This window comes from Phascolarctos cinereus, unplaced genomic scaffold (assembly GCF_003287225.1).
Source record: "Phascolarctos cinereus isolate Bilbo 61053 unplaced genomic scaffold, phaCin_HiC Scaffold_4;HRSCAF=312, whole genome shotgun sequence".
Lineage (NCBI taxonomy): Eukaryota > Metazoa > Chordata > Mammalia > Diprotodontia > Phascolarctidae > Phascolarctos > Phascolarctos cinereus.
Window position 1 is genome coordinate 83,671,011 of NW_027555847.1, and position 23,639 is coordinate 83,694,649.

At 40.8% G+C, this 23,639-nt stretch overlaps 1 protein-coding gene across 2 annotated transcripts in view; it reads left to right on the plus strand.

Moving 5' to 3' along the window:
* Window positions 1-23,639, plus strand: part of POC1A (POC1 centriolar protein A) — a 175,202-nt gene that overhangs the window by 89,597 nt on the left and 61,966 nt on the right. Inside the window, exons 10-11 of one of the 2 annotated variants that reach the window (XM_078152335.1) lie at window positions 10,207-10,350; window positions 12,477-12,641. In XM_078152335.1, coding sequence (XP_078008461.1) covers window positions 10,207-10,350; window positions 12,477-12,626 — 294 coding nt within the window. In that variant the 3' untranslated portion in view covers window positions 12,627-12,641. Of the gene's footprint in view, window positions 1-10,206; window positions 10,351-12,476; window positions 12,642-23,639 lie in introns of those variants that run through there. The other variant, XM_020971567.2, reaches the window with a different exon arrangement.

Consider the following 23,639-nt stretch of genomic DNA (forward strand, 5'->3'; position numbering starts at 1 on the left):
GTGGCTTGTGTTTTGGGTTTCTATAGAATTAGCTTTTACTCAGAAGAGGCACTTGGGCATTTTTCCATTGAAGGAGATTGTGTCTGGTTTCCAGGAGGAATGGGGGTTCAGGGAAGAGGAACTTGTCCTTTTTTTTACCACTGTCCCAAATCATCCTCTGTATAGGTGTGGAAATAAGTTGCTGTTTATCTTTCTAAATTTTTGATAAGGGTAATTCTCCAGAGGTGAGAATTAAGAAGTGAATGAATATGCACACATAATACCCCCCTTCCTATTTGAAAAGCTGTGAAATGAATGTTAGATCAAGGATTAAATTGCAGTCAAATCTTGGCAGAGACAGATAGGTGTGTATGCATATATGATGTATGTCTGTATCTGTGTGTATACATATGTGTATGTAGTCCCCTTTCAGTTTTATATTTAGCCCCAGTTTGGAAACAAAATTGCATGTTGAAATGTTTTAACTGGGAAGTTACTAGGATTTGAATGGCATAAAACAGTATAAATAAAGAATACTGAGAACCTTGACATTGCTTTTCTTCCCTTTTCCCTGGCCCAAGTATGGTGAAGTGTCTTTCTCTATTACATAGTTTTGTGCTCAGGGCCAGTCTGGGGATCCTATGTAAATGATACACAGAGAAAAATTCCCACAAACTTCTATTTTTTGGCTAGACCTTTTGACTGAGCCTGAATACCTTGTTTCTACATCATATGCAAATAGTGCCTGAATAGCTGATGTTAGACCTTAAAATACTTTTTCCTTATTATAAGTTGTTGAAATGTGGTGGGGGGGTACTCCCTCTGCCTTGTTAGAGGCTAAATAAGGTGTTAATAACCTACTCGGTGCACAATGATTGGTTTTGTCACATCATCACCTCCAGTGAGTCACTTGCAGGATGTACTGCTGACAACAGTCTTTACATTTTTCAAGCTACAGTAAATTACTGGCACCTTTAAGTTACTTTTATGAGGCCTTTGCTCATGACATTTGGTGCCGATTATAGTTTCCTGAGCAATTGTAATCTGAAACCTTATACAGGATTGATACATTTAAGCAAATAGATTTATTAACTTATTACTGGTAGAAATGCTTTTATTGGAATGCTTTATGACAGATTGTACTACAGTGAGGAAAAATACTGGTTTTTCGGTTAGAAGAACTGAGTCAGAATCCTGGCTCTGTCACTAACTCTGTGACCTTTGGTAAGAGATTTTGCCTTTCTAGACCTCAGTTTTTCTTCTGTAAGATGGGTTGTTGTAATGATAATGTTAATTCATATTTGTGTAACTCTTTAAAGCTTGTCAAATTAGAAAGTAGATGTGAGAGAGCTTTGTAACCGTAAATTGCTATGTAATGGTAAGATGGTGCAAGTTTTTGCTTTATTTTATTATTTTATTTTATTATCATTCTCCTCATGGGAAGATGCTGTTTGTGAGTAAACTTGAACCATAAAGATGACTTTTTTTTGGATTTTCATCTCTTACAAACTGTGTTTAGAATGCAGATCTTTCTCACTTCAAACTTCTAGTGCCTGGAGCTTCCATCACAGCATAGATGATGTGCTTCTTTCTTCTCAAGGCTTTCCCGATCCTCCTCATCATTAGTGCCCTCAGCTTCTTGAAATTACTTTTAGAACCTGTTAGAACTCTGTGTACTTGTGTAGTCAAGAACTGGAGCACTTTAAAGGCATGGACTGGTAACGTTTTTATTCTCCTGTCCCTAGCTAGTGCTTTGCACAGAGTATGCCCGCAGGCAAGGTTTGAATTGAATTGAGTGAATTAGCTGCTCATCACTTAGTATCGTAGTACTTAGAACTTGAACTTCTTCTGACTAGGTCTTTTCTTATTGGTTAGGCCCTCAAAAGAGCCTCCAATGGTTAATTCTGATTTTATATAAAAATTCTTTGAAGTGGTAAATTGAGTTCATAAAAAGATTTCATTTATTAACTGCTGTGTACCAGCCACTATGCTAGGCACCATGGATACAAATACAAAATTGAGAGAATTCTTGCCTTCAAGGAGTGCAGTTACATTCTGCTGACAGATGGGGTGTGGTGGGAGATATACTGTAAATACAGTCATATTTGGAGGAGGGCACTATCAACTGGAGATATCTTCGAGGAGATGGCATGGAACCTTGGGGCTGTAAAGAGTATGTTATGACAAGTCACAGCATTCATGGCATGGAACACAATGTGTATAAAGGCCTGGAGGCAGGTTTGGCTAGAATGTAGAAGGGGAGCAATATGTAATCAACCTGGAAAGATAGAGTGGAGCAGATTGTGAAGGGTTTTAAAATGCTGAGTGGAGGAATTTGTATTTTATCCTAGAGGCTATAGGAATCCACTGAAGCTCCTTGAGCAGGGAAATAACGTGCTCAAACTTGTGCCCCAGGAATATCTGTACCCACGTCCCTGTGGTCTTCAGCCCTGATGGGTAGTAGAATTATGTGAAGGGACTGTTGTAGGGCAGACTGAAGAGATGCCTTTTCACTTTAATACCTGCTTTGGTCTCTCCCCTATGTCTCTGGGTTCAGATAAATGATAGCCTGGCAGGGAGGGAATTAGAAAAATTAGAGAAGCCAGACCTACTATGGTAGTGTGGTAGAATTGAAGAAATACTGCACTTGCATTGACAGACCTGGATTCAAATTATATCAATACTAAATTTCGTTTTACATTTGAGTTCAGAACATCAGTTTTACAAGTATAAGATGGGGAGAAAATGCCAAGATAGCAGTTTGTCTGAAAAACATATGGACTGCAACTTCAGTATGAATCAACAGTGCACTATAGTGGCTAAAAAGGTAACATAACTTGAGGTTTTATTAAAATAGACCTGCTTCCCTCTGGCCTTGTCAGACCACATTCAAAGCACTGTGTTTAGTTCTAAGTACCGCAAGACTTAGCTGTCTTCAAAAGTATCTGAAGGGATGCCATGTGATAGAGATTGATTAGACCTGTTCCGGTTGGCTTCATAGGGCAGAAATAGGGGTAGTTGGAAATTTCAGAGAAGCAAATTTTGATTCAACTTAAAGAAAAACTTCATAATAATTAGAGCTATCCAAAAATGGAATGGGCTGCTTTGTGAGGTAGGAGGTATCCTTCCTTACTAAGAAGACTCTTAGAGATTTAGTAGAGAGGATTCTTTTTCTGGTAAGGGTCAGATTAGATGGACTCTGACCTCCTTTCCAATTCTGAGATACTGTGAAATCCCATCTCCTCCCCTTTCTGGTTGTATGAGCTTGGGTAAATCACTTTGCCTTGCTGATTCTATTTACTCATTTGCATAATCTACCTTGTCTCTCAATCTATTGTGACAGAATGGAGGGGAAATCACTCAGTGACCTGTCAGAGCACTGTGCATGTGTCAGAGAAGGTTTTCGTTGAACACCAGCAAGTTAGTGTATTAAGCAATAATGAGGCCTTTCTCTTTCCTCTCTCCCTTCCTTCCTTCCTTCCTTCCTTCCTTCCTTCCTTCCTTCCTTCCTCCCTCCCTCCCTCCCTCCCTTCCCTCCCTCCCTCCCTCCCTCCTCCCTTCTCCCTCCCTCCCTCCCTCCCTCCCTTCCTCCCTTCCTCCCTTCCTCCCTTCCTCCCTTCCTCCCTTCCTCCCTTCCTCTCTTCCTCCCTTCCTCCCTTCCTCCTTCCCTCCCTTCCCTCCTTCCCTCCTTCCTTCCTTCCTTCCTTCCTCCCTTCCTTCCTCCCTTCCTCCTTCCCTCCCTCCCTCCCTTCCTTCCTTCCTTCCTTCCTTCCTTCCTTCCTTCCTTCCTTCCTTCCTTCCTTCCTTCCTTCCTTCCTTCCTTCCTTCCTTTTTTCCTTCCTTCCCGCCCTCTCTCTCTCTCCCCCCTTTCTCTTTCTTTCTTTCTTTCTTTCTTTCTTTCTCTTTCTTTCTTTCTTTCTTTCTTTCTTTCTTTCTTTCTTTCTTTCTGCTGCTCTGATGATTTATCCATTTAACATATTCATTGTGATTTTTGCCTTCTTGCCTTGCCTGTCAAGGCCTGATTCTCCACCTTACCACTTGTATAACTATAAGCAAGTCACTTTACCTCTCTTGTCCTCAGTTTCTTATGTTAGATGATCTCTAAGCCCTTTTCTACTCTGAAACCCATGATATGCACCTTTCTTTTCTCCTGGCTGTGCCAGTCTCTACTGAAAGTGCCTAGAAATGTCATTAACCTTTAGGTTCCCTGGTGGGGAATGGAAATAGTGTGTTTGCCCTTGACTGCCCAGCTGGGCTGCCATGAAAATATCACATTGAAGTGATTGTCTTACAAAATTAATTTTGTCTGTATCCGTTTGGTTCTCTAGATAGTATTCATTATATCCTTGAACATTTACTGTATACATCTCATTTCTCAGAGGGTGCTGTTGGGAACACACTGATATGTGTTGAATAAGGTCCCTTAGCATTTAGCTAGTGATATAGAAGAAAGATACATGTAATCATAGCTAAAGAAAAAAAAAGAATTAAATTAAATGTAAGAAAACATTTGATGAGGCATAAGTCTTTACTATGTGGCACATAAGATATATAGTGCATCCGCACAAGAAGATTGTTCACCCCTTAGGAGATGATGAAGACCTAGAGAGTCTGTAAAGGGAGAAGAGAAGAATGTCTAAGACAAAACTTTGGGGAACACCTACAAGTAGAGGGTGTGATATGGATGATGAGCCCCAAAGGAGAGGTCAGCAAGTAAGAGGCAAGTAAGCAGGATAGTGTTATGAAAACCCAAAGATCGGGGAGGATCCAGGAACAAAGGAGGGTTGACATGGTCAAAAGCAGCACAGGTCAAGAAGAATGAAGTCTGAGAAAAGACCATCAGATTTGGTAATTAAGAAGTTATTGGTAACTTTATTTAGAGAGAGCAGTTTCCGTTGAGTGATAAGATCAGAAGGCATAATCTGATCCTGGGGTCCTTAAGATCATGAAGGGGTTGAGGAGTGTATGAGAAAAAAGGAATTCAAAGAAGCAAGTATAGACTTTTTCAAGAAATTTGGCTGAGAAAGGGAGGAGAGATATAGGACGATGGTAATCCACATTACCTAATTGTGAGTCACAGATCCAAGGTGTACTGAGGACAAGACTTATACCCAAGGGTGACATTCTAGGCACAGTCGAGCATCCTAAGCTGTGTACTAAACAAAGAGCAAGGTCAGAAGCAATCAGCAGCTATGTGGCTCTGACCTCAAGAGCAGAGCAAGGTCTCTGTTACAGCTTCCAACCTAATCTGGAGCCTGTGGTAGAATAACCAGGGCCAGAATCCTCAGACCAAGGGGAGATTTGCAATTTTGTCAGTCTGAAACAGAAGAACATTTAGCAGCTGGCTGATAGTGGCTGAATCCAGCAGCAGTCTACTGGAACTGGTCCACAGTCATTTTCCCTAGACCCAACCCCAGGTCAGGAACTCAAGACTTAGACCAAAGGGGCAATGGTCAGACTTTGCCCTACATCAGACTACTTTGGAAGTACAGAAAGTTTGCAGGTCCACAGCCTATGCTGTCTTTGAGATCCTGGAATAATGAAACACTCAGTACTCCCCCCCCCCGAAAAAATAATTGCACAATCAGTCCAGACATTCCCTCCAGAAGTATGCAGAGTCCAAATATAATATGAAGTCTGAAATTTGGTTGTAGACTGGAAGAATAAATAAACAAAAAAAAGAATTCCACCATAAAAAGCTATTATGGTAGTGGGGATGCTCAAGAGAATGTTTTCAAAACATCCACAGGAAGAGGCTCAAAGAAAAATGCATTTTGGGTACAAGTTCAACTAGAATTCCTGGAAAGACGAAGTAAGTGTTTGAAAAAAAAACTCAAAAATGGTTTTATAAATGAAATGAGATCACCAGAAGAAACAATTGGAAAAGAAATGAGAGTTGTAATGGAACAAATTGGAAAGGGAATTAACAGCTTGGCACGAGAAAAAACCTTGCCCAAGCAACAAACCCCCTAAAAATTAGAATGGATCAAATAGAAGTTAATGATTCCACAAGACATCGAGAAACATTAAAACAAAGAAAATGGAAGGAACCTTATGGAAAAAATAACAACTGGAAAACAGTTTGAGGAGAATACATTTAAGAATCATTGGACTGCCTGAAAATTATGGCCAAAAAAAGAGCCTAGACGTCATATTTCAAGAAACCATTAAAAAAAAAAACCCAACTGTTCATATCTCTCAGAACCAGAGAGCAAAATAGAAATATAAAGAATCTGGCCTTTCAGGTCACGTCCTGAAAGAAATCCCAAAGGAACCCAGAAACATTATAGCCAAAATCCACAGCTTCCAGGTCAAATAAAAATATTGCAAGCAGTCAGAAAGAAAGAATTCAAATACTGAGGAGCCAGGATCACACATGATTTAGCAGCCACCACTTTAAAGGAGTGTGGAGAGCTTGAAATATGATATTTCAGAAAGCAAAAGATACAAGTTTACAATCAAGAATAAGTTACCCCATGAAACTAAACACAATCCTACAAGGGGAAAAAATGTATCTTTAATAAAATAATGGACTTCCAAGCATTCCTGATGAAAAGACCAGAATTGCATAGAAACTTTGACATGCAAACACAGGAGTCAGTAGAAACACAAAAAGGTAAACATAAACATAAGGGAATAAACAAGGACAAACTGTTTACATTCTGATATGGGGAGATGATATATGTGTCCCCTCTGAACTCTATCATTATCAAGGGTCATAGAGGGAATCTATAGACAGAGGGCCTGGGAGTGGTTCTGTTATATCTTGATATCTTAAAAGAAGAATGGAAAGAGAGGGGAAGAAGACTACTTGGGGAAGGACAGGGAGACAAAAGTTGGGGAAAATTATTTATATAATTGAGGTGCTCAAGTAGAAGTCTATACAATTAGGAAAGGATAGGGGAAAGCTGGTGATACTTGAACCTCTCATCTGGACTTGTCAAAGGCAATAAGAATGCACACAGAGTTGGGTACAGAAATACATTTTACTCAACAGAAGGGAAAGAGGAGAAGGGAGGGGGGCATTTAGAGGGAGGATAAATTAAAGGTGGGGTTAAACTTAAGCAAAACCAGCTCTAAGCATGGGCAAAAATATAGCAACTCTCATTGTGGTGACAAAGAATTGGAAACTGAGGGGGTGCCTGTCAATTGGCTGAACAAACTATGTTCTGTGAATGTGATGGAATATTACTGTGCCATAAAAATGATGGCAACTGGTTTCCTCTTGGTCTGAGGATTCTGACCTTGGTTATTCCACTGCATATTAAGTTGGAAACTGGATTTAAGACCCTACACCATCTTCCCAGTCCCTTAGGAGTCATCCTGGATTACCTCACTATCTCTTATCCAATCTATTGTCAAGACCTGTTGATTTTACCTTCGCAAGGTCTCTCAAATGTGCCCCACATTCTCTCTTCTGACGGTGAGGCCACTGAGGTGCAAACTCTCATCACCTCATGGCTGGATTGTTGCAATAGCCTTCTGTGGGTCTCCCTGCCTCCAGTCTCTCTCCACTCCAATCCATTCTCCATTCAGCCGTTAAAGTAGAGGTCTAACCTCTACAGGTCTGACCATGTCCCCATTCTCCCCCTAAAAAAACAAGATAAAACTTGAGTGTCTTCCTGTTGCCTCCAGAAACAAATACAAAATGCTGTTTGGCATTCAGAGCTCTTCATAACCTAGCTCCCTCCTATTTTTCCAGTCTTCTTAGACCTTAATCCCCAACATATATTCTTTGATCTAGTAACATTGGCCTCCTGACTATTCCATACAGAAGACACTCCATCTCTTAGTTCTGGGTATTCTCTGTCCTCCGTGCCAGAAATGCTCACCTTCCTCCATTCTGATTACTGACCTTCCTTGTTTCCTTTAAGTCTCAACTAAAATCCCACCTTCTATAGGAAGCCTTCATCATCCTTCTTAATTCCAATATTTTCCCTCTGTTCATTGTTTCCCATTTATCCTGTACATAGTCTGCTTTGTATACATTTGTTTGCATGTTGTCTCCTCCCTTAGATTATGGGTTCCTTGAAGACAGGCATTGTCTTTTGCCTCTTTTCTGTCCCCAGCATTTAGCACGGTACCTGACACATAGTAGGCGCTTAATAAATGTGGGTTGATTGATTGATTGCTCTGTCCTTGGGGTCAGAGCCACACAGCTGCTGATTGCTTCTCAACTTGCTCCTTGTTTAGTACACAGCTTAGGATGCTCGATTACTCCTCGCCCTAGAATATGTCAATCAGGTGTAGGTCTTTTCCTTCGTTCACCCTAGATCTGTGACTCAGAATTGGGTAGCGTGGGACAGAGCTGCCAGGTGGAACCTGTTCCTCTTCCCTGTAAAAGTTTTGGGATCTTTATGCTGAATCTGGGACTTCTCCTTGCCCTGGTGCACAGTGTCTCCCTGTGCTAGAATGATTTAGGCAGCAGGTTTGTGGCCAGACCCTATCAGCAGACCTGTCTGTCTCCCTGTGCCAACCTGGACTGGAAAAATGACTCGCTGCAATTTTTTTTCCTGGATTCCCCGAACAAGATTTGGTCTGGTGCATTTTCTAGATCGGTTTAGAAGTGTTGTGGGGTGGGACACCAGGTTGGAGGGTAGGGGGAGCCCACTGGGCTTCTGCCTGCTACTTTTTCATCTTGGCTTCGCCTCTGAGGGCAAATTTAGTTAAGCACCCCCAGAATCAGCTGCCTTCAGGTAGCTGGCAAACGGCTCGCTTTGTGGCCTATCTGACGTAAGACAGGGATGGGTTTGAATAACATATATGCTTAGTTGTGTTCCAAAAGTTTGTTTGGGTTTTGAATGTCTGGAACAGGGTGCATTTTTCCATACAAATTAGGATTCTGAATACAAGTAGTATTTCAGGAACATTGTCAGTTAAATAAAACTTCTGAAGGGCTAGCCCAGGAACCTCCTACTATTGAAATATTGTTTGTACAGGAAGGAAAAATTTAGGATGCTGGAATGACTACATCTCCCTCTTAACCTTGGCCACTGCTGACTCCCTGGGGAGAAGGAAGTCTTTTTTTCTTCTCCTGGTGGCTTGTGTAATGGATAGTGCATTGGGACTTGGAACCAGGAAAACCTGTGCTCAGATTCTGCCTCTGCTGTTTCTTAGCTTTGCGGTAATGGGCAACTCTGAACCTCAACATCCTCATCTGTAAAATGAGGACAAAACCTATAGTTCCTAATTCACAGGATTGTTGTGAAACTCAAATGAAAGTAAGTAAAGTGTTTTGCAAACTCTAAAGCTTTACATAAATGTCAGTTATCATCACCATTATCATCATCTGGCTCAGAAGACCTCATTGGAATACAGGTGCTATCCAACTGTAAATATGTATGGGACTCTAAACTGGAAGTGCTTTTGCCTCTGTGCTTCCTGGAGGTCATATTTATGACCATTATGAAATAACTGTAGCAGCCATGTTAGTATATCGTAGGGACCAAAATGCCACTAAAAAAAATTAGAATTCTGTCATGTTGCCATGAGAAGGTCCCAGAAGTTACAATTGAAATAAGACTCCTCTGGTGATCCTGACTCATCTGTACTCTGGCCTGATATGACCATACAGAGACACCATTGTTTTCAGTGAAGGAGGGGAAACCACAAGTCTAGGAAAGCTTAAGTTGCTCCTAGGATACTCTGTTTATTTCTGGACCCCACAAGTATTGAAGGATTGGAGAGGATTCAGAGAAGACCCTCTGAAGTGGTGACAGGGTGAGAGGATCAAATCTGTGAGAAGAGTGAAAGAAATGAGGATTCTGTAACCTGGAGAAGAAAAGGCTTCAGGGCAACTTAATAAGTACAGGCTGGTGACCAAATGTTGATGCCACATAGCCAAAAGGACTTGGGGAAGAGCTTCTTGATATTAAAGACTGGGAAGCACTCTAACCAGTCACAATTTCTCCTTTGAGGAATAGGTTGTTATCTAGTAAACATAAAGGTGAGTATGGATCTGTTGATACTTATAGGGAACCTCTTGGGTTCCCTCCTAGCTTTAGGCTTTTTTGATTTTTTCACTTTGGAAGATTATACTTCCCTTGTTTTAGGAATGAAGATTTATGGGATGTAGAGAATTTGACATAATGAGAAAATATTTTCTGCCGTTTTTATATTTGTATAAAAATTTTTGCTTGATTTCTCATGAATTATTTGAAAGATAGATCCATCTCATTTAGTTTATGGTGGTATTGAATAAGGAATGACTTTTTCTTTTTTTAACAGCCAGAAATGGATTTCTCAGAGACTTCCCTCGGAATAAAAGCTCAGGATCCCATCAGGAGCCCACAGACAGATGTAGTCACCCTTCCTCCAACCATTACCAACACCCTGGAGCATATCGTGGGCCAGTTGGATGTCCTCACCCAGGTAGGAAACAATTTTTTATGAGGGGAGAAAACTCTGCATTGAGTCTATTAGAAGAATGGTTTCAGACTCATCTACTTTAGTGAAATAGTTAGTGACAGACAAACCCCTTCCCTCACTTGCGTCCCATTTCCTAAACTGTATTTTCTAGTGAAAAATCTGAACCCTCTAAGTGAGTTGAAGTACAACATAGAGCACTCCACCAGGAGTCATAAACCCTGGGTCCTTGTGATGAGCTAAGGCTAATCCCTAACTCGGTAACAGTGGCTGGTGGATAGAGCCACTGTTGTATGTTGTATTTCCTCAAAAGAGATCAGTCAGAGGGACCTGGGATGCAAGGTTGCCAAAAGGGAAGTCCAGGAATCATTTACCAGACAATGCAGTCAGTAAACAATGAGGGTCAGCAGAGCTTGTTGCCATCAGTGGCATTGTTGGGTCACTCAGTAGCCTGAAGGTCACTGCCAGCTGTTAAAAATACACTGCTTTCCAGGGCCACACACAAGCTATAGCTCGTCCTGTAGTTATAGCCTTGGTTCTGCTTTTTGAATTGTGTGACTTTCAGCAAATCCCTTTCCATGTCTGGATTTCAGTTTCTTCCTGTGCAAAATGAGAGCTGAATTAGACCATCTCTAAGGTCTACCTTAGGAATTCTGTAATTTTTCCCAAATCTCACAAGGTATTCCGACTCAGTGCTTACTGTTTTAAGCAAATGTACCATAGTCATGATGGATATATGAGTGAATTCTATAAAATGTTTGAAGAGAAACCAATACCTATGTTATGTAAATTAGTCTCAAAAGCTGAAAAAGAAAACAAGCACTGATATTGAGAATTGGTAGGGAGCTCACTGGCCATCTAGTCCAGCCTGTATGTAAAGGAATCTCTGATATATCATACCTCACAGGTGGTCATCGTATCTCTGCTTAAAGACCTCCAAGGAAGAGCATTTTACCACCTCTAGAGACAAGCCACTCCACTCTTGGGCATGTCAAAGTGACCAGGGGTGGGGAACCCACAAACTTGAGGCCACATGTAGCCCTCTAGGTCCTCAACTGCGGCCTTTTGACTGAGTCCAAGTTTTACAGAACAAATCCTTTTATAAAGGGGATTTATTTTGTGAAATTTGGGTTCAGTCAAAGGGATGCACTTGAGGACCTAGAGGGCCACATGTGGCCTTGAGGCTGTGCATTCCCCACCCCTGGTCACTTCGACAGAACTAGTCTAATCTCTTTTCCACATGACAGCCCTGTAATTATTAGAAAACAGCAATCCTATCCTCCTTGCATCTTTTCTCCAAACTAAATATTCCTAGTTCCTTATATGTCATGACCTCAAGGCCCTTCACCATCCTGGTTAGCCTCTATACACTCTCTCTAGCATATCATTTTATCAGGATCCTTTTCTTGTGAGATAAGTATAGTCCTAATACCTAAACCCAGAAGTTTAAAGCAAAGTTAATTATAGATCACTATCACTTAAGTATATCAATGCAAAACTTTTAAATAAAATCCTAGCAAAAAAGATTATAGTAACAGTTAAGTTGAACTTATCTCAAGTGTGCAAGGATGGTTCACTATTAGGAAAGCAATGAACATAATTAGTCATGTTTAAATAAAAACAACTAAAATCACATAGTTGTATTATTAGATTCTTTTAAAAGCTTTCAACAAAGGACAATACACATTTATACTATAAACCTAAAAGTCATAGGCATAGAAAGGTCATTTTTAGAATGATAAAATGTGTGTGTGTGTGTATATATATATATATATATATATTTAAAGCCAAAAGCCAGTATCATTTACAAGGAGGAAACAACTAGAAGCTTTCTCAAATATAGGAGCAAAGTAAGCTGCCCCTTTCCCTGTTGTTACTCGACATAGTTATAGAAATACTAACAAAAAGACAAGAGAAATTAAAGACATAAACATTGGCAAAGGGACAAAGTCATTCTTATCTGTAGATGTTGTGATGGTTTACAAAAGCAAATAGACATTTTCCATGTAATGTCTGACATTCAGCACTTTATAGACAGCATCTCATTTGATTCCCACAACAAGCCTGTGAGGTTTCCCCTGTTTTGCAGATGGAGAAACTGAGATTCAGGGAGGTTAAATTACTTTTTCCAGGTTACACAGCTAATACCTGAAGCAGTCTTTAAACCCAGACCTCTTCAGACTTCAAGGCCAGTATTCTTTCTACTATTTGCTTTCCCCCACACTGAAAATTCTAATTTTGTGCCTACCAGTTTACCCAATCTGGATCTAGCTGTCGTTTAATTGTTTTTAAGTTCTTTAGGGTATTATGTGTGTGTACAGTATAGTATATGTACGTGTATTACATAGTTCCTCCTAAATATTAAATATTCATCTAAAGACTACTAGGGCCAGACTGAGGGTGTGTATTTTTTTAAACAGAATGGATAGATTGATTTTCAATTTAAAAAAGCATTTTGTATTAATTAATCATTAAAACAATGTAATAAATTAAATGCTTTGGCATGTGCAAAGTATTGTGTTAAGTACTGGGAGTATACAAAATAAAAATGATAACCAGTCCTTGAGAAACTTTGTTCATTGGGGAAGAATCATTTCAGTTTAATTTCCACAGTCATTCATTAGACACCTGCTGAGTTCAAGGCACTGTGCTAGGTGCCAGGGTTGCCAAGACAAAAACGAAACAGGCCCTGCCCTCTTGTAGGTGTAATACAAGATTTACATAAATAAATATAATAGAAAGGAAATTGAGGTGTGAGAGAGTCCTCATAGCTGGGAAGACTCAGGGGAGGCTTCATCTGAGCTGAGCCTTGAGGGAGCTAAGGATCAGAGGGTCATGGGGAGGGCAGAGTCTGGTCCAGGTCAAAGGAGAGCTCTGTGTGCAGAAGCACATGGGTAGGCCCACAGTAGTGCATTGTGTCCAGTCGAATGTTTCTGGAATATAGAATGCATGGGGGGGAAGGGTAATGGGAAGGCAGTTTGGAAGAAGTTTGCTGGAGCTGATGTGATGAAGGAAGGGGTGTTAAAAAGCTGAGTTGCCTACAGGATAAAAGACACTAAGGAGCCCCTGAAGATTCTCGAGCAGGGAAGTGACACCAATATATTAATCCACAAGCATGTATTTACTAAGTGTTGTGACAGAGGATGGAATCAGGAAGACTTGAGTTCAAGTCCTGATAAATCCCTGAGAATGCCCCATCCGCTTTGGCAGCGAAAGGTTCTTACCAGGAGGTCCCCAACCCAGTGGAATCACAGGTCTGGTTTAAAAACAAAGGTGCCCAGGGCTGGGCTAGATACTGAGGATACAAATCAAAAGGAAGGCAGCCCCTCCCCTTGAGGAACTTACATTCTGCTGGTCAGGTATGTTTTAGGAAGATTGTATTGGTCAATAGAGAGAGAGGATGGATTGGAGAAGTGAAAGCCTGAAAGCAGGGAAGCAGTTAGATGACAGCCATGTGATTGGGAAATAGGACATGAAGGCTAGAGATGTTGTGGAGCTTTAATCGACAAGACTTGGAGAGTGAAGGATGACCCCAAGGCTCTGAGGCTGAAGGTGACCGTAATAGAAATGGGCAGTTTTTAGAGCAGAGGAAAACAGGGTTTTGTTTGGGACATGTTGAATTTGAGATGCCTCTGGAACATCCAGGTGGAGAGAGACATATAGCAGGTGATTGGGACAAGAGTTAGGAGAGAGAGAGGTTTAGTTGCCCAGTTCCCATATGGAATCAGTTTTCCCCTGCAACCCACCTCTGTTCTGAAATAAGCCTTTAGGATTTGTTTTAATTATGTAAGTGCCGTGATTTGATGTTATGGCAGAAACATTCGGCAGGTCAGGACTCACTTCCTTCTCTATGATAATGAACAGTTGATTGGAAGAGGAAAAGATTGTAAGTTTATGTAGTCTAGTCTTGATGAATGAAAAAGCCAGGATTCACTCCTAGACTTCAGTTCCTTAAGTGCACAGCACATCTTTTCTGAATTTTTTTATCTTCCCCCAAGGCCTACTTAGCCCAGGACTGTGCTCGCAGTAGGTGATTGTTTCTTGATTGATTGCCTGTCGCCTTATCCATTATTGGAAGAAGAGACCCAGAAATGAATCTAAGCAATTAACGGTGACTGGGCTCCTCTTGGGTTGGGTTGAGTAAATCCCTAGATGAGAAAACAGTTTTGCAAACTGAAGAAACCTGTAACAGCACATTTCTTTAGACACTCACTGCTTATTATCTAAAGGTCCACTTTTGTGCCTGGGGGCATATCAGTCTGCCACTTGTCCCCCCAAACCATCAGCCCAACTACTAAGGCAAATTAGACTAGTCATGAGGGCCCACTTTAGGCTTGGAAATGTATGTGAGGAACCTCTGCCTCTGGTCTTCCCTCCCTCCTGCTGCTGTGATTCTGAAAAGGCTCCAGAGAGCAAGGGTCTTAGAATGGATCACTTTCCTTGGCATTGTCAAATTGCCTGACTCCTCCTTATCCTTCAAGGCTCTGCTCAAGTATTCTCTCTCCTCCAGGAATCCTTCACGGACTAATCCAGCCCACTGTGAGCTTCTTAGCACTTACTGCTCATCCCACTCATTTGGCTTTAGGGTAGACTGACTTGGTTGTTCATGTTCTTCTGTGGATCCTGGCCCTCAACTAAGTTGTAAATTTCTTGAGGGCAAGAATTGGGCATTAAATATTTTTAAACCCTAGTGCCTACTAGTCCACGGTGGGTCCTTAGTAACGGGTTGTCAGTGCTGTTGCCGATGTTGGTGCTGAAGGCTAAGTCTGGTGATTTTCTCATATCCTTTGTTTGCTGTTCACGCAGGTTGTCTGGTCTTAACCTCCCTTATGGATGGGCACTGTGTAAATGTCCTACCTGCTTTTAGCCTGCTTTTGCTTGGGCATTTTCTCCCTGAAGGAATCCAAATAGTACTAAAAGCTCCAGTACTGTCAACTCACCTTTATTGTTCAAGTCCTCTCCCCTGATGTGGCTGTCATGCCCTGCTGAGTGGTTGAAGAAACCATTCATCCTTTAGTGTTCAGGTCTGAGGTGAATAATCGTTAGAACCCCAAGTGGTGCTTTAAAAAAAAAGCCTTTCTTTTGAAGCATTTAAAATAATGTGGTTTCTATTTGATTGCCAGTCATAGGTATGTGGACTTATGTGCCTTTACCACAGCTTGTATTGGCAGATAGAATTTAAAAAAACATTTACACATGTAGACAAAACCAGCTGAAGATTTAACTGAGTTTAGAATCTAAACTTGGGATTCTTCAAGTCTAGAAGAGGAGATAGTGATTTTGAATAGTAAGAGTCGTCCATTTGTGAGATACAGTGAGTAGAGGAAGTAATGGCTGTTTATGAGAGCTGTGATAACCACATCTAGGTCTTGATGGAGTGCTTAGAAAGGTCTGAAGTCTGTGCTCAAACCTTTGGAGGACCTGCCAGAAAATCCAGGTAGGAAAAGACATTTACCATATTTGTTTCCTTATTTCTTCCCCATTCGATTGTGAGCTCCTTGAGGGCAGAGATTATGTTTTGCCAGTGTGCAGGATGGCAGCTGCCACTTAACAGGAGCTTAATAAGTGCTTATTGACTGACTTACTGTCCTCTGCCTAGCTAGCCTAGAGAATAAGAGGGAATCACATGAATTTCTTGAGGAGGTGAGTAAAATAGTGAGTCCTGTGCTTTAGGGTGTGTTTGGCAATTGTGTGGATGGGTATGAGGAAGAGGTAGGAGTTGAAAATGACTAAGGTATCATCCTGGAGACTGGAAGGTTGGTAGTTCCCTCAACAGAAATAGGAAAGTAAGACAGGAGGGATGGTTTGGAAGAAAGCAAAAACATTTTGTTTTGGACATGTTGAGTCTGAGATTCCTCCAGGACATCTAGTTGGAAATGTTCAAGGCAGTCAGTGGTACAGGACTGGAATTCAGGTCCAGCCGGATGTGGCCTTCTAGGTCCTCAAGTGCAGCCCTTTGACTGAATCCAAACTTCACAGACCAAATCTCCTTAATAAAAGGCCACAGGTTCCCTACCCCAGGTCCAAGGTAAAGTCAGTCGTAGGAGACTTGAGAAGGAGCAGCCAGACAGAAAGGCCACCTGGGAGCGTAAGTAAGTATTCAGAAGGGGAATAGTTAACGGTATCGAATGCTGCAGAAAAGTTGAGAGGGATGAGGACTCTGGAAAAGCTCTCTGATATGACTACTAAGAGATCTGTAGAAACCTTGAAGAGAGCTTCAAATGAAAAATGAAGCCAGAAGCTGGATTGCAAGGGGACGAGGAGTAAAATGTGAAGATGAGAAGGCAACAAGTGTGGGCAGCTTTTTCTAGGAGTTTGGCCATGAAAGGGAGGAAAGATAAAGGATGGTTATTTAAGGGAATGAGGGAGAGTGGATGATCCAAGAAGCAAACTGAAAAAAAGATGAGAGAGGATCAAAGGCATGAATAGAGTGATTTGTCACTTGCAAGGGGAGGGCTTTGGGCTCCAAGATGAGCTGGGGGCGGGAGTGGGGTGGGGGGGTGGGAGATACCATGGATGATGACGGGAGGGTGTAAGGAAGGGCAGCATAGGTGACTAGAGCAGAGAAGAGAAAGTGTGAAGCAGCCTCCATGGAGAGCACAGTAGAGTCAGAGCGCAGTCTGGGTCAGTTCTGGGTGATGATGGCAGTCAGTGGGGAGAGTAGGAGAAAAGGGTTGGGGTGTGAAAAACCCAAGGTACATGTGTAGTCTCCTCTCAGTCTGCTGAAGCTGCTGACACTGCCTCATTATTGGGTTGGAATAGGTCAGTTTCTTATCTCACTTTGAGGCCTAGCTCTGGATTATTGAGGCGGCTTTGTGTCTCAGTGTGAGTGAGATCAGGCCAAACGCTGCACATCAGGATGCTGCTTTAGTTGGCTGATCCTTGATAGGAAGTGCCATTTGAATTGGCAGATAATTTATGTCTTCTGGATTGGCTCCAGGAATGAAGGGCCTCTGCTTCATGGGCATTTTTCCTAGAGGAAAGAGAGTGTGTAAACAAATGTGAAGAAACTTAAGGCCACAGAAGCCTGCAACCCTCTGCTAACTACAGAAACTTCTTCAGGTTGTTCTTGACCCAGTAAAGTGAAAGATCAGCAGGGGCGGAATAAATTAGAGTGTTATAGGATAAAATTGGAAATAAGTCTGAAAAGATGGTAAAAATAGTTGGATTGTAGAAGATGTTTTCCTAACAATATCAAGCCAAGGTTAATACAAAAAATGTATTTTTTTTGTTTATTTTGTGAGGTACACTCAAAAGTCCTGTTGTGTGTTAGCTTTTAGAACTGTAATAATTTTTTGAGTACTGCTTATTATTATCAATAATCATTTGTTAAGCGTCTACCGTGTGCCAGGCATTGGGCTAAGCATTGAGTATACAAAGACAAAAGTGAAAACAGTTCTTGCCTTCAAGGTTTAACAAGGGGAAAGAGCATATACATAAATAGGTTGTTTGCCCTTCTTTCTTGAAGATGATGCCATGGCATGCAATGAATTGGGAAGGCTGTGCAAAGTCACCAGCCTCACCTTCTCCTCCGGAGCCATCTGGGTCCAGTGGCAAGATATAGATCAAGATGACTAAAGGTGGCCCTGGATGCAGTGGGAAACCTCGGCCTTTTTAATCCAAGGTCTTTAACAGCTCTCAGTTTGAGGCAAAGCCCATTAAGAGATTAAGATTAGGTAAGAAATGAGGCAGAGAATAGCCTCTTTTACCTAGTCAAAAAAAAAAAATCTGGCAGGACAAGACCCTTAGGGTTTCTGGCCAAAACAGAAACAGTTGCTGTTTGCATTCACTATGAGCCAATCAGAGCCCAAGCTATGACCAGTGGAATTTGGCCATGCCTTAAACCCAGTTCACTCTGGCTCTCATTGATTGGCCAACAATAGATCCCAGGCCAAGCCCCATTTGGTCATTGTTTGGGCCCTGATTGGCTCAGAGTGAATGTAAATAACAACTGTTTCTTGTTTTGGCTGGAAACCCTGAGGGTCTTCTTCTCCCAGATTGATTGGTTGATATTTTATTTATTTATTTTTTTGACTAGGTAAAAAAGGCCATTCTCTGCCTCATTTCCTACCTAACCTTAATCACTGAATGGGCCTTGCCTCAGTCAAACTGAGACCTGTTAAAGACCTTAGCTTAAAAAGGCCAAGGTCTCCCACATAAATAGGTATGTACCATGTTAATAAAAAATAAATTGATTGAGGGGGACACAGAGCTCTGGCAATGTAGGGAGTCAGGAAAGGCTTCACGTAGAAGTGTCACAAGCAGAATTTTCAAAGAAGCAAAGGATTCTAAGAGATTTTTATAAAGAGATTTTCTTAGAATACTGAAACACATGCTATGATTTTTTTGGAAAGGGTGGGAAATAGCATCAGAATGATATTAAATACTTCTCGTACATTTGATGTGCTTGCCAGATTATATACATTTTTTTGTATTAGGCTTATGTTTTGTTTCATTAATTTAAAAAAATACATCCCAATCCTTGTGTTCAATGTGAACAGTTCATACTCAGGGACTTAACTTTTGGCAAACAATTTAAAGATTTCTTTAAATGGTAATCACTTATTTGAGTTAAAGTTCATAGAGAGCTAAAACTGTAAAAGAAATTGGTCATTGGAAGCACCTAGACAGTTCTCTTGTTAGATCCTGAGAAAAACATTCATGGTTGAAATCTTAATCTTTCAAAACATTTGCAAGTACATGCCTGATGAGTATGAGTTAACTCTTAATCCGAATTACTTCCCATGCCATATTGGACTTTTTTTGTTTAATGTCTGTTGATTTTAATGAATAACAACAACAATATTAATAATAACATAGCAGTTGTATATTGTTCTTTATAGTTTTACCGCTAGCTTTAGTACACGATCTCCTTTGATCTTCACAATTGCCCTAGCTGATAAGTGGTGCAGCATTATTGTCCCTATTTTACAGATGAGAAAACTGAGGCTGAGAGAAGTTAAGTCACTTGCCCAGGGTCATACAGCTCATAAGCATTGTGGGCAAGAATTAATTACAGGCTGTTCTTTTTTCAGGTCCTACCCACTGTCCATCATGCTAGGCCCATTTCTTCCCTCACCATCACTTCACTTACTGGTTGAATGCAGTTTCTCAGTATCTCTCCTAGCTGCAGTGGAGTTTTTATAAAAGAAATTTTAGCTATAGTTTATAGACCTGGGACTGGTAGCATATTTTAAACTGACGGTAAAGAACCTTCCCCTCTCTCTTCTACTGTGATGAAACTTAGCTGTAGATTATGCAGATGTCTACCTCTGGGTTCCCAAGATAAGTCCTTCCCCTATAGATGTTTCAGGCTTCTTACTTAGCCTCGTCACCCACATTTCAGTGATAACTGCCAGGGCAGATCTCTCAATGATGAATGAGGACAATTTACTTGTTAATGTCAAATATCATGAGTTAACTTGGCCCCTTGACATGTCCTAGCTTCTCCCCAAGATGCATTCTTCCCAAGTGTTCCATCATTAAAGCTCTGTTGTTAGTCAAGGAGGAGAAGTTCCTTAACTTCCCTTTAACCCTGAGTCATACTTTGAAGTGATTAGAAGGAATGTCCCCCTCATACTCTTCTTCTACATATTCCCCACCCTTATATGTTCAGTTTCTCTACTAGGAACTGCACTCAAAAGCATCGTCCTTCCTGGAAGGCCTTCATCTGTTTTCCCAGGGAAAATCATTTTTAGGTGAGTCACTCTGGTCCAGCAGTGGAGATTACTTAAGAACAAATGGCACCTTATTACAACAGTGTTCATGTTACAGGTATCTAATCCCTCAAAATGTAAGTACTTCATATTAAAAGGTCTTATATGACCCAGTTAGCATTTGAGATAGGTTTTACACGTGTTCCCAAACCAACATTGGTGTGAGGAGGCATTTTGTATTTTTAAGGTTATTGGTGTGGTTTGTGTCATTCTCAAATTCTTCCTCATGACTTGGGATAGGCAGAATTTTTCCTATACGTATTTTGCAGAAACTAAGTCTCACAGGCTAAAGTTCCAGGTATGGCCAGGACAAGTCCAAAACAGATCTGAATTCCTTATTCCCACTTGCCTTCTATAAGCCATCTCTTTATAAGTGCACAGATGCTTGATCCCCCCAGACTTGGGTACGGGATGAGTAGTGGTGGTTGATTAATCAGCTCTTGCCTAGAATTAATCGGCTGTTTTAGAAAATCTCGAGTTACACAGAAGCCAGGAAGCATTCCTTATTTAATCTTATCTTCCCCAGCACCTAGAAAGGTGCTCTGTATAGAGGAGGCACTTAATAAATTTTGGGTGAAGTTTAATTGCTAGTGCCTTGAATAGGGACAATTGGATCCTTGAGTGTTCTCTGAGGGATAACTCAATTCTCAGTGTCTCCCTCTCCAGCACCTTTCTGGTCCCTCATCAGCTTCTACTAGCTAGCTCTGCTTCCGACAACATTCTTTGGTGTCATTATATTGCTAATTGTAGTAGTAATGTAAGGGACTTGAGAGTTCCTCTATCCCCTATGCCCCTTTTTCTGTACGGGATCAAGAGAGTTGTCATAGGTCACCTAGCCAGTCAGTGGCATAGCCACCACTAGATCTTAGACTGCCTGACTCCTGAGACAGTCTTCTTTCTGTACAAGTGACTCTGAAATTTTATTTTTCCACCTCCAAATTCTACCCAGATGTCCTGTCCCTTGCTTCTTATTGCTAAGTGGATATTTTCTGTGAATGTTGTACTAGCACTTGCAACTCTCCCCTCCTCCCAGTCTCTGTCTCTCTTAACACCTCTACCTTCGCTGTCTCCTAGCCTCTTCTTTGACCCTTCCCTTTCCTTCATTTAGCATAGGTGCTAAGTCCCACTGTTTCTAACATCTGACACCTTCTCTATTCCCAGCTTTAACCTTCCTAGTTCAGACTCCATAATTTCTTTTTACTTAGACCATTTAAATCCCTCTTAATTCTGATGGCCTCCCTCTGTTAATTACATCCTGTTTATCTTATATGTATCTTGTTAGAATATATGCGTACATATTTTTTGCTTGTTGTCTTCCCCATTAGGCTGTGAGATCCTCAAGGTCAGAGACTATCTTTTGGCTTCCTTTGAATCCCCAGTACTTACTCACTAAATACGTAGGTCTACAGTAGTAGGCACTTAATAAATACCAACTGACTAATAGCCCTCATTACTATTCTTGATCAGGCTGCCTGCCCTTGTTGTTGTTCAGTCAGTTGTCTCTCAGTCCTGCTCTGTGACCCCATGGACCACACATAACACACCAGGCCCTTCTGTCCTCTATTATCTCTTGAAGTCTGTCCAAGTTCATGTTCGTTGTTCCCATGATACTGTGTATCCATTTCATCCCCTTTTCGTTTTGCTTTCAAGTTTTCCCAACATCAGGATCTTTTCCAGTGAATCTCATCTTCTTGTTATGTGGCCAAAGTATTTAAGCCTTAGCTTCACTATTTGACCTTCTAGTGAGTACCCTGAATTAATTTCTTTAAGTATTGACTGATTTGACCTCCTTGCCATCCAAGAGACTCTCAGAAGTCTTTTCTAGCACCATAATTCAAAAGCATAGATTCTACTGCACTCAGCTTTCCTTGTAGTCCAACTCTCACTGCCATATATTGCTACTAGAAAAACCATAGCTTTGACTGGGGACCTTTGTTGGAAATGATGTCTCTGCTTTTTAGTATGCTGTCCACATTTGCCATAGCTTTCCTTCCCAGGAGCAAGTATCTGTTAATTTCATGGCTGCAGTTGCTCTCTGCAGTGATCTTTTGAGCCCAAGAATATAAAATCTGACACTGCTTCCATTTCTTCTCCCTCTATATGCCAAGAAGTGATGCGACCAATTGCTAAGATCTTAGTAGGATTTTTTTTTTAATGATAAGCTTCAAGCTGTCATTTACATTCTTTTACCTTTTACCCTCATCAAAAGTCTTGAGAGTGTTGATATTTCTCCCGGCAGCCTCAATTCTAGCTTTTGATTCATATAGCCTGGCATTTCTTATGAGGTACTCCACATATAAGTTAAATAAATATGGTGGCAGTATACAGCCTGGTTGCACTCTTTTTCCAATCTTAAACCAATCAGTTGTTCCACATTCAGTTCTAACTGTTGCTTTGTATCCCACATACAGGGTCCTCAAGAGAGAAGTAAGATAATCTGGTGCTCCCATCTCCAAGGGCTTTTGCTACATTTTGTTGTAACTCACACAGTCAAAGGCTTTAGGGTAATCAATGAAGCAGAAGTAGATGTTTTTCTGGAACTTCCTGGCTTTCTCCAGGATCCAGCAATTTGGTGTCTATTTCCTCTGCCTCTTCAAAGACCAGCCTGCTTTTCTGGTAATTCTCAGTTCGTGTATTGCCGAAGCCTCGCTTGCAGAATCTTAAGCATAACCTTGCTGGTGTGTGAAATGAGTGCAATTGTTCAGTAATTTGAACATTGCTTGGCATTGTCCTTCTTAAGGATTGGGGTGTAAACTGATCTTTTCCAATCCAGTAGCCACTGTTGTTTTCCAAATTTGCTGGCATATTGAATACAGCACTTGAACAATATCATCTTTTAGGATTTTAAATAGCTCCACTGGAATTCTTTTTTTTTTTTAATAATTTTAGCTTTTATTTAGTATTTTATTTTCTCCCAGTTGCATGTAAAAACAATTTTTAATACTCGTTTTTAAAACTTTTAGTTCCAAATTCTTTCCCTTCCTCCTTCCCCAGCCCCCTATATTAAGAAGGCAAGTAATTTGATATAGATTATACATGTGTAGTCATACAAAACATATCCATGATAGTCATGTTGTAAAACAGACAAAAAACCCCTCAAAAACAAAGAAAGTTTTAAAAAAAGTGTATTTCAATCTGTGTTCAGACACTATCAATTCTTTCTCTGGGGATAGATAGCATTTTTCATCATAAGTCCTTCATAGTTGCTATAAATATTTTTGTGCATGTGGATCATTTCCCTTTTTTATTTTTTTTTTTTAATTTCTTTGGGATTACAGACCTGGTAGTGATATTGCTAGGTCAAAGGGTATACATGGTTTTATAGCCTTTTGGGCATAGTTCCAAATTGCTCTACAGAATAGTTTAATCAGTTCACAACTCCACCAACAGTGCATAAAGTCTCATTTTTCCCACATCCCCTCCAATATTTGCCATTTACCCTTTCTGTCCTACTAGCCAATCTAATAGGTATGAGGTAGTACCTCAGAATTGTTGTAATTTGCATTTCTCTAATCAATAGTGAGTTAGAGTATTTTTTCATGTGGCTATAGATAGCTTTGATTACTTCATCTGAAAACT